The 18,083-nt window shown below is 46.1% G+C and overlaps 1 protein-coding gene across 3 annotated transcripts in view; it reads left to right on the forward strand.

Annotated features, from left to right (window-relative positions):
• Window positions 1-18,083, forward strand: part of LOC110517067 (cingulin-like protein 1) — a 29,278-nt gene that overhangs the window by 1,524 nt on the left and 9,671 nt on the right. For 2 of the 3 annotated variants that reach the window (XM_090231022.1, XM_090231023.1), the window contains exons 2-14: window positions 138-1,571; window positions 1,814-1,926; window positions 3,482-3,587; window positions 4,596-4,700; window positions 5,948-6,096; window positions 6,660-6,804; window positions 9,435-9,647; window positions 11,151-11,258; window positions 11,576-11,674; window positions 11,790-11,894; window positions 12,698-12,850; window positions 13,193-13,363; window positions 14,766-14,918. In XM_090231022.1, coding sequence (XP_090087148.1) covers window positions 237-1,571; window positions 1,814-1,926; window positions 3,482-3,587; window positions 4,596-4,700; window positions 5,948-6,096; window positions 6,660-6,804; window positions 9,435-9,647; window positions 11,151-11,258; window positions 11,576-11,674; window positions 11,790-11,894; window positions 12,698-12,850; window positions 13,193-13,363; window positions 14,766-14,918 — 2,955 coding nt within the window. In that variant the 5' untranslated portion in view covers window positions 138-236. Of the gene's footprint in view, window positions 1-137; window positions 1,572-1,813; window positions 1,927-3,481; window positions 3,588-4,595; window positions 4,701-5,947; window positions 6,097-6,659; window positions 6,805-9,434; window positions 9,648-11,150; window positions 11,259-11,575; window positions 11,675-11,775; window positions 11,895-12,697; window positions 12,851-13,192; window positions 13,364-14,765; window positions 14,919-18,083 lie in introns of all 3 variants that reach the window. The other variant, XR_016495064.1, reaches the window with a different exon arrangement.

Below are 18,083 nucleotides of genomic sequence, written 5' to 3' on the forward strand. Positions count from 1 at the left end.
TGGAGCCTCCAGGTTGAGAAGAGCCGTGGTAATGGTTAGTCAACTAATAATGCCATAGAAATAATGCCATAGAAAGTGATGTATGTCAACTAATAATGCATCAGCCTCTAACGTGTTGGATTTGGCATCTTTTATAGCTGTGAACCTCTTCAGTTCTGAGGGAGGTCCTCTATTCATTCAGGACTAGTGTGGACCCAGCAAACACACAACGTTGTCTTAACGTTGACTCTCTATAAATGGAGTCTCACAGACACGGAGTGAGTGGCTCTTCTCCAGACTTCAGTAGAATACAACAGGGCTACAACATGCAGCAGCCGAGGCCTGGTCCCAGAGGCAGCCCTCGACCTCACAGCGACAGCAGCAGCATGTTCGGGGTTAGGGTACAAGTTCAGGGAATTGAGGGTCTTCCTTACGTTGTGTTGAACGGGGATAGTAGAGCAGCTCTGCCATCTGGTGGCCTGGAGAGCTACAGCAGGCACTGGGACCACCAGGAAGTGTTTGTCAACGCCCACAGCCAGTCTGAGTACACCTTCATGGTGAATGATGGGCGATCTTCATTCGGTAGTCCCAATGTGGAGCACAGACCTCCCAACCACCAGAGGGAGTATGCTCATGGAGGTGCTCTGACTGAGGTTAAGGAATCACAGAAGATTCCGCTGGCGTCCGCTGCGTTCATGTTCGACTTCCAGGAGTCACAGAGGACCGTGCCGACATCTAACACGGTGTTGAACTTCCAGAGACACCCAGAGCTGCTGAAACCCTACAACCCAGATAGGAACAGTCTCAGCCCCCTCCTAGTTTCCACCCGAAGACTCTCTGTTCCCCCCACTCAGACAGCCTCTGTACCTAGGCCGGGACATCTCACCACATCTCTCCAGAGTGGGGCAGAGGCCACCCTGATCCAGGCAGCAGGGTCTAGACCAGGAGCAGCCAGGATCCCTCTGCCTGCTGGGGGTGTAGAGTGGGCCCCCACCCCTGTCTCGACCACCAGCCAAACCCAATGCCCAGGCCCTGTCTCAGCCCCCACCCAGACCCAATGCCCAGGCCCTGCCCCTGTCTCGGCCCCAGCGCCCCACCACTCTTCTTTGGCCACCTTACTAAGCCCCCCAAACGAGGTCACCAACATCCCCAGAAGATCCCCAAACTCAGTGGACACAGAGCCCATCTCCTCCATAGGTAGCCTGATCAACCAGTTCGACAGCCCCCAACAGATGGGTCGAGCTGGGCCTAGGAGAGGGAGGATAGCCCCTGAGGAACGAAGGAGGTCACGTAGCGTGGACAGCAGACAACAGTGTCACTCATACCCATTGGACCCCTCCAGCCCTGCCTCGGTCATCAGAGGGGCCAGGGGAGAGACTCCAGGCGGATCCACCAGCGCCCCAGGGTCACCTAAGGTGAGAGGGGCCAACGGACCCTCCACTGTGATGTTTAATAGACTACAGTGGGAGGAGAAGGAGCCTAGCGGGAGGTCATCCAGAGCGGTGAATGTGCTGTACGGAGTGGAGGAGACCTCCATGACCAGATCCAGGTCTCTCAACCACACGGAGGAGGAGTCAGAGAGAGACATTCAGGTAAAGAGATTAGCGTTAGAGGTTTTACCCGGTTTAAAGAGTATAAAAAAATAAAATATATATATATTCCTTGATTCCATCTATGTTTTTCCTTGCAAATGTGCCTTTGCTACTGTGCTTTTGCTTGCTCTTTGAGGGTCCCAGTCGGGTTACTGTAAAGCATTCTTTTAACTTTTGTGATTGATTGAGTGATTAATTGATTGATACACCTTTGATATCCTGTTGTGTGTTCATTTAATCAGATCATCACTCCAGATCTTCTGGGAGGTCAGAGGGGTCAGCACGAGGTCTCAATTGAACCACAACCAAATGAAGACACCGCCAAAAAGATACTGTTCACTTACCTCAATGATGGGTGAGTAACACTGGACTAAATCAACCACTGAGTACTGTCATCATTCTTTGACCTGTTTAACCTTTATATTACCTAGAGGCTTTTTTTGAGGTGTGACATAACTTCCTTGGAAAGATACCAGCTAGAATGTTTTCCCCAAAGAGGGTTGGGATCAATTCCGATCTCATTCCATTTCCAACGAGGAGAATTGGAATTTCAGTTTACTTTTTTAATTGATTGAATTAAAATGGAACTTAATGACCCCCGATCCTGATCCCAAGTGACCATTACACATTTCTCATATCCTGCCTCTCATATCCTGCCTCTCATATCCTGCCTTTGATGAGCTGAGGGAGAGAATGTGACATACAGTTGTTAGTCTGATAAAGGATTGCTGTTTCAGCTGTGTGTGTGTGTGTGTGCGCACACACACACACACACACACACACACACACGCCAGCTCAGGAATACAGACTGCAATGATGAACACCCTTCCAAATAGCCAACAATGGAATATCAGTTTCACCTCCTCACTGTAGTGAGTTTAAAAAAAAAAAATGGCAACATCTGAAATATGTCGGTCCTCTGAAGCTCAGTTAGTATAGAATGGAGCTTGCAAAGCCAGGATGGTGGGTTCGATTCCCGGGGACCACCCGTATGTAAAATGCATGACTGTAAATTACGTTGGATTAAAGCGTCAGTGTAAATGGCACCTATTAATATCAACATTTGAAACGTGTCAGTTTTAGTCTGGCGTTACCATTCGACCAAGGTCTTGAACGAACGTGAGGAAGCCTGGAAATGGAGGCTCTGTCAGGCTTTAGCACAAAGCTAAAATAAAAGTTAAATAAAGGAAAATATATATAAATATCACTGTTGTTCTGTATGCTAGTTATATGACTGGGGTATGTTGTTCTGTATGACTGGGGTATGTTGTTCTGTATGACTGGGGTATGTTGTTCTGTGTGCTAGTTGTATGACTGGGGTATGTTGTTCTGTATGACTGGGGTATGTTGTTCTGTGTGCTAGTTATATGACTGGGGTATGTTCTGTGTGCTAGTTATATGACTGGGGTATGTTGTTCTGTATGACTGGGGTATGTTGTTCTGTATGACTGGGGTATGTTGTTCTGTGTGCTAGTTATATGACTGGGTATGTTGTTCTGTATGACTGGGGTATGTTGTTCTGTGTGCTAGTTATATGACTGGGTATGTTGTTCTGTATGACTGGGGTATGTTGTTCTGTGTGCTAGTTATATGACTGGGTATGTTGTTCTGTATGACTGGGGTATGTTGTTCTGTGTGCTAGTTGTATGACTGGGGTATGTTGTTCTGTGTGCTAGTTATATGACTGGGGTATGTTGTTCTGTATGCTAGTTGTATGACTGGGGTATGTTGTTCTGTGTGCTAGTTATATGACTGGGGTATGTTGTTCTGTATGCTAGTTATATGACTGGGGTATGTTGTTCTTTATGCTAGTTGTATGACTGGGGTATGTTGCTCTGTATGCTAGTTATATGACTGGGGTATGCTGGTGTCATTGAACTCCATGTGTCTGTTTGTTGGTATTCCCTCAGGACTACTGATAAAACCTCAATCACTGAGAAGAAGGTGAACCTGGTGTTTGACAGAATCAGTCAACTGAAGTGGAAGACTGCAGAGAACGTGGAGGAGGAGATCAGGGTGAGGTTAGATGACGTGGTTCAGATGGACGGCTGTGCTGCCCTAGGGGATCCCCAGCCCAGACGTGGTTCAGATGGATGGCTGTGATGCCCTAGGGGATCCCCAGCCCAGACGTGGTTCAGATGGATGGCTGTGCCGTCCTAGGGGATCCACAGCCCAGACGTGGTTCAGATGGATGGCTGTGCCGTCCTAGGGGATCCCCAGCCCAGACGTGGTTTAGATGGATGGCTGTGCCGTCCTAGGGGATCCCCAGCCCAGACGTGGTTTAGATGGATGGCTGTGCTGTCCTAGGGGATCCCCAGCCCAGACGTGGTTCAGATGGACGGCTGTGCCGTCCTAGGGGATCCACAGCCCAGACGTGGTTTAGATGGATGGCTGTGCCGTCCTAGGGGATCCCCAGCCCAGACGTGGTTTAGATGGATGGCTGTGCCGTCCTAGGGGATCCCCAGCCCAGACGTGGTTTAGATGGATGGCTGTGCTGCCCTAGGGGATCCCCAGCCCAGACGTGGTTTAGATGGATGGCTATGCTGCCCTAGGGGATCCCCAGCCCAGACGTGGTTTAGATGGATGGCTGTGCTGCCCTAGGGGATCCCCAGCCCAGACGTGGTTTAGATGGATGGCTGTGCCGTCCTAGGGGATCCCCAGCCCAGACGTGGTTTAGATGGATGGCTGTGCCGTCCTAGGGGATCCCCAGCCCAGACATGGTTTAGATGGATGGCTGTGCCGCCCTAGGGGATCCCCAGCCCAGACGTGGTTTAGATGGATGGCTGTGCTGCCCTAGGGGATCCCCAGCCAAAACTTTTTGAGATCCACTGCTGTAGTTTACATAGACGGTTGAGACTTCCATATGGAAGCATGTTATACTAACACATTCATATCTTTGTAAATACCTATGTATTTCCGTGTTGTATTTCAGTGTAAAGGAAAGAAAAGTACAGTAGGGGAAAGTACTGTGTCTGTCTGTGAGGCAGAAGCAGGTTGGTGATGTGTTGTTGGACCGGTTTGTAGGACTATGCTGCGAAGGCCAAGGAGGCGAAGGAGCTTCAGAGGACAGGAGCAGAGCTGGAGAGAGAGGTGTCACAGCTGAAGACACAGCTGGAGCATAAGACCATGGTGCAGTATACAATACAATACACAATACAGTACAATACAATAAGGTGTGATACGATACTGTACAATATACAATATAGTACAATATACAGTACAGTACAATAAGGTGCGATACGATACAGTACAATATGATACAGTACAGAATACATTACAGTACAGTATGGTACAGTACGATACAATACAATACCGTGCAGTACAGCACGATACAGTACGATACAATACAGTATAATACAGTACGATACAATAAAGTATAATACAGTACGATATAATACAGTACGATGCAATACAGTACGATACAATACAGTACAATACAGTACGATATAATACAGTACGATACAATACAGTACGATATAATACAGTACGATACAATACAGTACGATACAATACAGTACGATATAATACAGTACGATACAATACAGTATAATACAGTACGATATAATACAGTATAATACAGTACGATATAATACAGTACGATGCAATACAGTATAATACAGTACGATATACTACAGTATAATACATAATACAGTATAATACAGTACAGTATAATACAGTACGATATAATACAGTATAATACAGTACGATACAATACAGTATAATACAGTACGATACAATACAGTATAATACAGTACGATACAATACAGTACGATATAATACAGTATGATATAATACAGTACGATACAATACAGTATAATACAGTACGATACAATACAGTATAATACAGTACGATATAATACAGTACGATACAATACCGTGCAGTACAGCACGATACAATACAGTGCAGTACAGTACGAGACAGTACAGTGCAGTACGATACAATACAGTATAATACAGTATGATACAATACAGTATAATACAGTACGATACAATACAGTATAATACAGTACGATACAATACCGTGCAGTACAGCACGATACAATACAGTGCAGTACAGTACGAGACAGTACAGTATGATACAATACAGTATAATACAGTACAATACAATACAGTATAATACAGTACGATACAATACAGTGCAGTACGATACAATACAGTATAATACAGTACGATACAATGCAGTGCAGTACAGTACGATACAATATAGTACTTTTAGCAAGATATTTGTAATTGTTTTCTCCTTATGTTAATGGAGTCCAGCTCGGACACGTTTATTCTCACTAGTACTGATTTTGCAGATGGCGTTATTTTTGTGGTGATCGTCATATATGGTTATTGTTTACCTACTTTAGTTGAATGCACTGTGTGTCCTGCAGAGTGGTCGGAGTCTGGCGGAGGTGTGTTACAAGGCCCAGACAGACATGAAGACTATTCAGGAGGAACTGGACAGGAGACAGGAAGAACTCTCTACGCTACGGGATAGGCTGGCTCAGATGGAAACGGAGCTCGAGGTCGCCATAGAGGAGTAAGAACATTTCCACAAGTGCATAGGGGTCTAGAAGTCATTTTGGGATTGTGTTTAGGACCATAATCCCCCTTGATGATTATTATTAGTCCCTATCCGCTAAGAACTCCTTTAGCACAACAGTAAACTTGCACATTCTCATCTGCACATCTATCACTCCAGTGTTCATTTGCTAAATTGTAATTACTTCACCACTATTGGCCTATTTATTGCCTTTACCTCCCTTACTTCATTTGCACACACTGTATACAGATTTTTTTTCTATAGTGTTGTTGACAGTAGGTTTTGTTTATTCCAGGTGTAACTCTGTGTTGTTGTGTGTGTCACACTGCTTTAGCTTTATCTTGGCCAGGCCTCAGTTGTAAATGAGAACTTGTTCTCAACTAGCCTACCTGGTTAAATAAAGGTGAAATATATATTTTTTTAAAGGATCTGAAAGAATTGAACAGGTGTAAGTAAGCATTTCGCTAATTGCCTCACAACGTCTTGACATAGTATGATTTATCTGGTGCTCTGTAATATTAAATTCCCTATCTATTCTGTTGTATTATTTCTATTGCCAGGCTAGTCCGGGTGAAGACTGAGAGAGAGCGGGGCCGTACAGAGATGAAGGACCTTCAGCAGCAGCTGTCTGAGATGCACGATGAGCTGGACCAGGCTAAGAACACAACACAGGCAGACGGCACAGAGAAACAGCTCCTTCTAAAGGTAAGCACAGAGAAACAAGCTCCTTCTAACGGTAAGCACTGAGAAACAAGCTCCTTCTAATGGTAAGCACAGAGAAACAAGCTCCTTCTAATGGTAAGCACAGAGAAACAGCTCCTTCTAACTAACGGTAAGCACTGAGAAACAAGCTCCTTCTAAAGGTAAGCACAGAGAAACAGCTCCTTCTAACGGTAAGCACAGAGAAACAAGCTCCTAACGTTAAGCACAGAAAAGCAGCTCCTTCTAACTAACGGTAAGCACAGAGAAACAAGCTCCTAACGTTAAGCACAGAGAAACAGCTCCTTCTAACTAACGGTAAGCACTGAGAAACAAGCTCCTTCTAAAGGTAAGCACAGAGAAACAGCTCCTTCTAACGGTAAGCACAGAGAAACAAGCTCCTAACGTTAAGCACAGAAAAGCAGCTCCTTCTAACTAACGGTAAGCACAGAGAAACAAGCTCCTAACGTTAAGCACAGAGAAACAGCTCCTTCTAAAGGTAAGCACAGAGAAACAAGCTCCTTCTAAAGGTAAGCACAGAGAAACAGCTCCTTCTAAAGGTAAGCACAGAGAAACAGCTCCTTCTAACGGTAAGCACAGAGAAACAAGCTCCTTCTAAAGGTAAGCACAGAGAAACAGCTCCTTCTAAAGGTAAGCACAGAGAAACAAGCTCCTTCTAACGGTAAGCACAGAGAAACAAGCTCTTTCTAACGGTAAGCACAGAGAAGCAGCTCCTTCTAACTAACGGTAAGCACAGAGAAACAAGCTCCTAACGTTAAGCACAGAGAAACAGCTCCTTCTAAAGGTAAGCACAGAGAAACAGCTCCTTCTAACGGTAAGCACAGAGAAACAAGCTCCTTCTAAAGGTAAGCACAGAGAAACAGCTCCTTCTAAAGGTAAGCACAGAGAAACAGCTCCTAACGGTAAGCACAGAGAAACAGCTCCTTCTAAAGGTAAGCACAGAGAAACAGCTCCTTCTAACGGTAAGCACAGAGAAACAAGCTCCTTCTAAAGGTAAGCACAGAGAAACAGCTCCTTCTAAAGGTAAGCACAGAGAAACAGCTCCTTCTAAAGGTAAGCACAGAGAAACAAGCTCCTTCTAACGGTAAGCACAGAGAAACAAGCTCTTTCTAACGGTAAGCACAGAGAAGCAGCTCCTTCTGACTAACGGTAAGCACAGAGAAACAAGCTCCTAACGTTAAGCACAGAGAAACAGCTCCTTCTAAAGGTAAGCACAGAGAAACAGCTCCTTCTAAAGGTAAGCACAGAGAAACAGCTCCTTCTAAAGGTAAGCACAGAGAAACAAGCTCCTTCTAACGGTAAGCACAGAGAAACAAGCTCTTTCTAACGGTAAGCACAGAGAAGCAGCTCCTTCTAACTAACGGTAAGCACAGAGAAACAAGCTCCTAACGTTAAGCACAGAGAAACAGCTCCTTCTAAAGGTAAGCACAGAGAAACAGCTCCTTCTAATGGTAAGCACAGAGAAACAAGCTCCTTCTAAAGGTAAGCACAGAGAAACAGCTCCTTCTAAAGGTAAGCACAGAGAAACAAGCTCCTAACGGTAAGCACAGAGAAACAGCTCCTTCTAAAGGTAAGCACAGAGAAACAGCTCCTTCTAACGGTAAGCACAGAGAAACAAGCTCCTTCTAAAGGTAAGCACAGAGAAACAGCTCCTTCTAAAGGTAAGCACAGAGAAACAGCTCCTTCTAAAGGTAAGCACAGAGAAACAAGCTCCTTCTAACGGTAAGCACAGAGAAACAGCTCCTTCTAAAGGTAAGCACAGAGAAACAGCTCCTTCTAACGGTAAGCACAGAGAAACAAGCTCCTTCTAAAGGTAAGCACAGAGAAACAGCTCCTTCTAAAGGTAAGCACAGAGAAACAGCTCCTTCTAAAGGTAAGCACAGAGAAACAAGCTCCTTCTAACGGTAAGCACAGAGAAACAAGCTCTTTCTAACGGTAAGCACAGAGAAGCAGCTCCTTCTGACTAACGGTAAGCACAGAGAAACAAGCTCCTAACGTTAAGCACAGAGAAACAGCTCCTTCTAAAGGTAAGCACAGAGAAACAGCTCCTTCTAAAGGTACGCACAGAGAAACAAGCTCCTTCTAAAGGTAAGCACAGAGAAACAGCTCCTTCTAAAGGTACGCACAGAGAAACAGCTCCTTCTAAAGGTAAGGGAACGAGTTGATATTCTTGCTCAAAACATTCTGTTGGCCTCCCGGGTGGCGCAGTGGTTAAGGGCACTGTACTGCAGCGCCAGCTGTGCCACCAGAGACTCTGGGTTCGCACCCAGGCATAAAACTAGCATACAAAACAACATACCCCAGTCATACAGAACAACATACCCCAGTCATATAACTAGCATACAGAACAACATACCCCAGTCATATAACTAGCATACAGAACAACATACCCAAGTCATACAGAACAACATACCCCAGTCATATAACTAGCACACAGAACAACATACCCCAGTCATATAACCACATACCCCAGTCATATAACTAGCATACAGAACAACATACCCCAGTCATACAGAGCAACATACCCCAGTCATACAGAGCAGCATACCCCAGTGTGTCTGTGTTAGGACCTGGCCCAGCAGGATTAAATCAATTAACTCGGTGTCTGTGTCTAGGACCTGGCCCAGCTGCGGTTGGACTACCAGGGGCTCATTCAGGTGCAGGAGGAGCAGGAGGAGGTGCTACACTGGAGGGAGAGGGAGCTGACTGCCCTGAAGGGAGCCCTGAACGAGGAGGTGGAGAGTCATGACAAGGAGCTGGGCATTATGAAGGAGGTGCGCGACAAGGAGGTGCAGAAGCTCCGAGAGGAAGTTGAGGAGGTGAAAGAGGTATTGGACTGAGATACGGGACATGCTACTGCTAGTAGAATCAGTGGTGTAAAAATACTTTAAAGTACTACTTAAGTAGTTTTGTTTATCTGTACATTACTTTACTATTTATATTTTTGACTACTTTTACTTCACTACATTCCTAAAGAAAATAATGTACTTTTTACTCCGTACATTTTCCCCTGACACCCCGAAAGTACTCGTTACATTATGAATGTTTAGCAGGACAGGAAAATGGTCCAATTCACACACTCATCAAGAAAACATCCCTGGTCAACCCTACTGCCTCTGATCTGGCAGACTCACTAAACAGAGAACATCCCTGGTCATCTCTACTGCCTCTGATCTGGAGGACTCACTAAACAGAGAACATCCCTGGTCATCCCTACTGCCTCTGATCGGGCAGACTCACTAAACAGAGAACATCCCTGGTCATCCCTACTGCCTCTGATCTGGCGGACTCACTAAACAGAGAACATCCCTGGTCATCCCTACTGCCTCTGATCTGGCAGACTCACTAAACAGAGAACATCCCTGGTCATCTCTACTGCCTCTGATCTGGAGGACTCACTAAACAGAGAACATCCCTGGTCATCCCTACTGCCTCTGATCTGGAGGACTCACTAAACAGAGAACATCCCTGGTCATCCCTACTGCCTCTGATCTGGTGGACTCACTAAACAGAGAACATCCCTGGTCATCCCTACTGTCTCTGATCTGGCAGACTCACTAAACAGAGAACATCCCTGGTCATCCCTACTGCCTCTGATCTGGAGGACTCACTAAACAGAGAACATCCCTGGTCATCCCTACTGCCTCTGATCTGGCAGACTCACTAAACAGAGAACATCCCTGGTCATCCCTACTGCCTCTGATCTGGAGGACTCACTAAACAGAGAACATCCCTGGTCATCCCTACTGCCTCTGATCTGGAGGACTCACTGAACAGAGAACATCCCTGGTCATCCCTACTGCCTCTGATCTGGCAGACTCACTAAACAGAGAACATACCTGGTCATCTCTACTGCCTCTGATCCGGCAGACTCACTAAACACACATGCTTCGTTTGTAAATGATGTCTGAGTGTTGGAGCCCCTGGCTATCCGTCAATAAAATCAAAAACAAGAAAATGGTGCCGTCTGGTTTGCTTAATATAAGGAATTTGAAATTATTTATACGTGTACTTTTGATACTTAAGTTTATTTAAAACACAAAAAGAGAACAACATACCCCAGTCATATAACTAGCATATTTTAGACTTTTACTCAAATCGTATTTTATTGGGTGACTCATTTTTTCTATTAAGGTATCCTTACTTTTACTTAAGTGAGTGACTTTTCCCCCAGTGTCCCAAGTGACTAAATATATTTACATTTGTCATATATTAGTTGACTTTGAGTTTCAATGTGTTGTCATGCAGAAGGTTGTGAGTTTCATCCTAGGTTTTTTTCTACTAATAATCCACCCATCTCCTGTGTATACTACCTCCTCTCTCCCTGCTAGAGTAACACAGTGCTGGGCCAGGAGAAGAGAGAGATGGAGGAGGAGAGAGGGGAGGCACGGGGACAGGTGAATCAGCTGATGCAGGAGAGGGAGGAACTGAGGGGACAGGTACTGCAGATGGATGTACTACGTTACCCATAATGCTCGATACTACAGAACCCACAATGATGTACTACAATAACCATAATGCTCTATACTACAGAACCCATAATGATGTACTACAATACCCATAATGCTCTATACTACAATACCATAATGCTCTATACTACAGAACCCATAATGATGTACTACAATACCCATAATGCTCTATACTACAGAACCCATAATGATGTACTACAATGTCTCAGAGCAGGAGTACTGATCTAGGATCAGTTGCCTCTTGTCCATTTGACGTGATGGTGTGTCCTGTCTCCTCACTAACCAAGGTGGAGGAACTGGAGAGCAGGGTGGAGCAGCTTAACCTCGTCATCAAGGACTCCAAAACCCTGCAGAGACAGCTGGTGAAATGCATAGAGCAACTCAAGGTGAGGTAGAGAGAGATAAAGAAAGCACACAAAATATAGACAATGAATTTAGATGTTCTGTGAAAATGCATGGCCAGGTATTGAAGGTATATTTATTACAGATGTGATTCCACAGAGGGAGAAACGGCAGGTTGAGGAGACTCTAGAGGAGGTGAGGGAGAAGGAAGAGGAGATGTCCCAGGCAAACAAAGCCCTTCTCGTACGTCTGGAGAATGTACAGGTGAGTGGATACAAGGACCACACAGGTCGTACTGTATCAGAGTCAATGGAAGATACCTTATTCAGAACTCGCTGGTAAACATCTCCTTAGCACAGAGTACGTCCAACTTGGAAAACATGTTGTGGGAGCTGTTGTTGTGTTAGTTGTTGTTGTGGAAGCTGTTGTTGTGTTAGTTGTTGTTGTGGGAGCTGTTGTTGTGTTAGTTGTTGTTGTGGGAGCTGTTGTTGTGGAAGTTGTTGTTGTGGGAGCTGTTGTTGTGGGAGCTGTTGTTGTGGAAGCTGTTGTTGTGGAAGCTGTTGTTGTGGAAGCTGTTGTTGTGGAAGCTGTTGTTGTGGAAGCTGTTGTTGTGGGAGCTGTTGTTGTGGAAGCTGTTGTTGTGGAAGCTGTTGTTGTGGAAGCTGTTGTTGTGGGAGCTGTTGTTGTGGGAGCTGTTGTTGTGGAAGCTGTTGTTGTGGAAGCTGTTGTTGTGGGAGCTGTTGTTGTGGAAGCTGTTGTTGTGGAAGCTGTTGTTGTGGGAGCTGTTGTTGTGGAAGCTGTTGTTGTGGAAGCTGTTGTTGTGGAAGCTGTTGTTGTGGAAGCTGTTGTTGTGGAAGCTGTTGTTGTGGGAGCTGTTGTTGTGGAAGCTGTTGTTGTGGAAGCTGTTGTTGTGGGAGCTGTTGTTGTGGAAGCTGTTGTTGTGGAAGCTGTTGTTGTGGGAGCTGTTGTTGTGGAAGCTGTTGTTGTGGGAGCTGTTGTTGTGGAAGCTGTTGTTGTGGTAGTTCTGCCACACACAGTACATTCTCTGTGTGTGTGTGTGCCCACAGAGTGAGATGACCCAGCTGAACCACCAGCACAGGGAGATGAAGGAGAGACTGAAGGAGGAGACGAGAAGAACGGAGGAGTTGAAGAGGACGAAGAGTGATCTGGACGAGGAGAGGAGACTGCAGAACAGCACTGTGGAGGAACTGCAGAAGGAGGTGAGGGAGGGAGGGAGGAGGGGAGAGAGAGAGGGGCTAGGTCATAGGTCACTGAGAAGAACACTGTGTTTCTATGCGGAGGAGCGGAAGATGTTATCAACCTCCACTTTACTGATTACCTCCCTACAGTGCTGCTGGGTTTTTAAATAGTTCTAATAGTCATGCATTAACCCTAGAGTTGTCACCAGTACAAATGATAGGGGTTGTATGAATTTACTTTAAAACCTGTATCTATCATGGGGGGGATGTTAAATTAATACCGTTCAGTCTGTCTCACTCTTCCATCTCTCTCTCTCTCTCTCTGCCCCCCCACTGTGTCTCTCGCTGCCCCCACCCCTCCAGATGAGTACTATAGTAGAGGGCTGTGAGGTGTCCACTGAGAAGCTCCAGCTCCAGGTTGATGAAGTCAGAGAGAAGAGCCACTCCGCGCTGTCTGAGCTCCAACAACAGCTGCAGGAAAAGGGAGTGGAGTTGGAGAAATCCCGACAGACTGCCAGAAAACTGCAGGAAGAGGTGTGGCACACATTTTTTTCCCCCTGATGAGTCACCAATGGATGGATATCATATTCTCTTTCTCTCTCTCTCTCTCTCGCTCTGTCTCTCTATTCAATTAATCTTTCTGTCTCTCACGCTCTCTCAGTCTCTCTCTCGGTCTCTTTCTCTCTTGGTCACTCTTTCTGTCTCTCACGCTTCAGAGATAAGGAGGTGAGGAGTGATTCTAGAGCTAAATCTTTCTCTCTCTCGCGCTCTCTCTCGGTCTCTCTTTCTGTCTCTCACGCTTCAGAGATAAGGAGCTGAGGAATGATTCTAGAGCTAAAATGTTTATCAGGAGAGGAGACTGAAGTAAATTTCAGCTGTAAACATGTTGAGATGAAGGCTATCCAAGACACTTTACCTGGTGTTACGTTCTGTGTGTGTGTGTGTGTGTGTGTGTGTGTGTGGGGGGGATCTATGTTGTGTGTTACGTTCTGTGTGTGTGATGTGCTATGTTCTGTGTGTGTGTTCTATGTCGTGTGTGTGTGTGTGTGGTGATCTATGTTGTGTGTTACGTTCTGTGTGTGTGATGTGCTATGTTCTGTGTGTGTGTGTGTGTGTGTGTGATCTATGTTGTGTGTTACGTTCTGTGTGTGTGATGTGCTATGTTCTGTGTGTGTGTGTGTGATCTATGTCGTGTGTTAAGTTCTGTGTGTGTGATGTGCTATGTTCTGTGTGTGTGATCTATGTCGTGTGTTAAGTTCTGTGTGTGATGTGCTATGTTCTGTGTGTGTGTTCTATGTCGTGTGTGTGTGTGATCTATGTTGTGTGTTACGTTCTGTGTGTGCTATGTTGTGTGTGTGTGTGTGTGATGTTCTATGTCATGTGTTAAGATCTGTGTGTGTGTGATGTTCTATGTCATGTGTTAAGATCTGTGTGTGTGTGATGTTCTATGTCATGTGTTAAGATCTGTGTGTGTGTGATGTTCTATGTCATGTGTTAAGATCTGTGTGTGTGTGATGTTCTATGTCATGTGTTAAGATCTGTGTGTGTGTGATGTTCTATGTCATGTGTTAAGATCTGTGTGTGTGTGATGTTCTATGTCATGTGTTAAGATCTGTGTGTGTGTGATGTTCTATGTCATGTGTTAAGATCTGTGTGTGTGTGTGTTCTATGTCGTGTGTGTGTGTGTGATCTATGTTGTGTGTTACGTTCTGTGTGTGCTATGTTGTGTGTGTGTGTGATGTTCTATGTCATGTGTTAAGATCTGTGTGTGTGTGTGATGTGCTGTGTGTTTGTGTTACGTTATGGTGTGTGATATACTATGTCCCTGACTGGGTTTGAACCAGAGTTGTCTATCTATGTTCTGTGTGTGTATTATTACGTGTGTGTTCAATATGTTCTGTGTGTTATAATATGATGTGTGTGTGTGTGTGTTCAGCTGCTTCCCCTGGAGCAGGGTCTGGAGCGGGGTCGTAGGGAGTGGGAGGAGGCCCAGCAGAGAGGCAGACAGCTGGAGAGGAAGGTGGAGGAGCTGGAGGAGAGGAACGCACACGCCCACGAGGACCACGCCCGACAGGTCAAACTCATGGAGGTAGTGTGTGTGTGTGTGTGTGTGTGTGTGTGTGTGTGTGTGTGTGTGTGTGTGTGTGTTGGAGAGGAACACACACACCCAGGAGAACCACTCCCGAGATGTCCATCTCATGGAGGTACTGACTGAAGGGCTGAACTCAAAACACACACTGTTGGACATAGACCCCCTGTACTGTAGAACACACTGTTGGACATAGACCCCCTGTACTGTAGAACACACTGTTGAACATAGACCCCCTGTACTGTAGAACATAGACCCCCTGTACTGTAGAACATAGACCCCCTGTACTGTTGGACATAGACCCCCTGTACTGTAGAACATAGACCCCCTGTGCTGCAGGACACACTGTTGGACATAGACCCCCTGTACTGCAGGACACACTGTTGGACATAGACCCCCTGTACTGTAGGACATAGACCCCCTGTACTGTTGGACATAGACCCCCTGTACTGTTGGACATAGACCCCCTGTACTGTAGGACATAGACCCCCTGTACTGTAGAACATAGACCCCCTGTGCTGCAGGACACACTGTTGGACATAGACCCCCTGTGCTGCAGGACACACTGTTGGACATAGACCCCCTGTACTGCAGGACACACTGTTGGACATAGACCCCTGTACTGTTGGACATAGACCCCTGTACTGTTGGACATAGACCCCCTGCACTGTTGGACATAGACCCCCTGTACTGTAGGACATAGACCCCCTGTACTGTTGGACATAGACCCCCTGTACTGTAGGACATAGACCCCCTGCACTGTTGGACATAGACCCCCTGTACTGTTGGACATAGACCCCCTGCACTGTAGGACATAGACCCCCTGTACTGTAGGACATAGACCCCCTGTACTGTAGGACATAGACCCCTGTACTGTTGGACATAGACCCCCTGTACTGTTGGACATACTGTTGGACATAGACCCCCTGTACTGTTGGACATACTGTTGGACATAGACCCCCTGTACTGTAGGACATAGACCCCTGTACTGTTGGACATAGACCCCCTGTACTGTAGGACATAGACCCCCTGTACTATTGGACATAGACCCCTGTACTGTTGGACATAGACCCCCTGTACTGTTGGACATACTGTTGGACATAGACCCCTGTACTGTAGGACATAGACCCCCTGTACTGCAGGACATAGACCCCCTGTACTGTTGGACATAGACCCCTGTACTGCAGGACATAGACCCCCTGTACTGCAGGACATAGACCCCCTGTACTGTAGGACATAGACCCCCTGTACTGCAGGACATAGACCCCCTGTACTGTAGGACATAGACCCCCTGTACTGTTGGACATAGACCCCTGTACTGTTGGACATAGACCCCCTGTACTGTTGGACATACTGTTGGACATAGACCCCTGTACTGTAGGACATACTGTTGGACATAGACCCCTGTACTGTAGGACATACTGTTGGACATAGACCCCCTGTACTGTAGGACATAGACCCCCTGTACTGCAGGACATAGACCCCCTGTACTGTTGGACATAGACCCCTGTACTGTAGGACATAGACCCCCTGTACTGTTGGACATAGACCCCCTGTACTGTTGGACATAGACCCCTGTACTGTAGGACATAGACCCCCTGTACTGTAGGACATAGACCCCTGTACTGTAGGACATACTGTTGGACATAGACCCCTGTACTGTAGGACATACTGTTGGACATAGACCCCCTGTACTGTTGGACATAGACCCCCTGTACTGTTGGACATAGACCCCCTGTACTGTTGGACATAGACCCCTGTACTGTAGGACATACTGTTGGACATAGACCCCTGTACTGTAGGACATACTATTGGACATAGACCCCTGTACTGTTGGACATAGACCCCTGTACTGTAGGACATAGACCCCTGTACTGTTGGACATAGACCCCTGTACTGTAGGACATACTATTGGACATAGACCCCTGTACTGTTGGACATACTGTTGGACATAGACCCCTGTACTGTTGGACATAGACCCCCTGTACTGTTGAACATAGACCCCCTGTACTGTAGGACATAGACCCCCTGTACTGTAGAACATAGACCCCCTGTACTGTTGGACATAGATCCCCTGTACTGTAGAACATAGACCCCCTGTGCTGCAGGACACACTGTTGGACATAGACCCCCTGTACTGCAGGACACACTGTTGGACATAGACCCCCTGTACTGTAGGACATAGACCCCCTGTACTGTAGGACATAGACCCCCTGTACTGTAGGACATAGACCCCCTGTACTGCAGGACATCAATCCCTGTACTGTTGGACATAGACCCCTGTACTGTTGGACATAGACCCATGTACTGTTGGACATAGACCCCCTAGACTGTTGGACATAGACCCCCTGTACTGCAGGACATAGACCCCCTGTACTGCAGGACATAGACCCCCTGTACTGCAGGACATAGACCCCCTGTACTGTTGGACATAGACCCCCTGTACTGCAGGACATAGACCCCCTGTACTGCAGGACATAGACCCCCTGTACTGTTGGACATACTGTTGGACATAGACCCCTGTACTGTAGGACATAGACCCCCTGTACTGCAGGACATAGACCCCTGTTCATTTCTTTCTCTCTTCCCTTCAGATTGTGTTAGGAGCGTCCCAGTGTGTTTTTGTATGATATGTCTCCTTTGTGTTGTTTACCTGCCTCCTCTATTTATACCTGTAGACTGACATGGAGTGAAAAGCACAGCGCTGGCTAATCCTCGCTGACAAATGTAATTGTTGTTAACTGATGGCAAAACATTGACTTCACTGTTGACTCACCATTGTTTGATACTGAAAGGTCAAAGGTCCTGTTTTCACTTGTAAACAGAACAGTCCGACTTGATGGACCAGTCTGTACAAATATAACTAATGTCTTAATAGTTATAAAGCTATGGGGTCCTGCTTTATAATGCCGTGCAGCTTCATAAAGCCTCCATAAAGCCTTCATAAAGCCTCCATAAAACCTTCATAAAGCCTCCATAAAACCTTCATAAAGCCTTCGTAGAGCCTTCGTAGAGCCTTCATAGAGCCTTCATAGAGCCTTCATAGAGCCTTCATAGAGCCTTCATAAACACTACATAAAGCCTTCATAAACACTACATAAATGTGTTACAAATCATCTATAACTATATGCCATGCTTTATAAAGGGTTCACAAATGTGGCTTAA

This window comes from Oncorhynchus mykiss, chromosome 4, assembly GCF_057628025.1.
Source record: "Oncorhynchus mykiss isolate SJ-2025 chromosome 4, ASM5762802v1, whole genome shotgun sequence".
NCBI classification, from domain to species: Eukaryota; Metazoa; Chordata; class Actinopteri; order Salmoniformes; family Salmonidae; genus Oncorhynchus; species Oncorhynchus mykiss.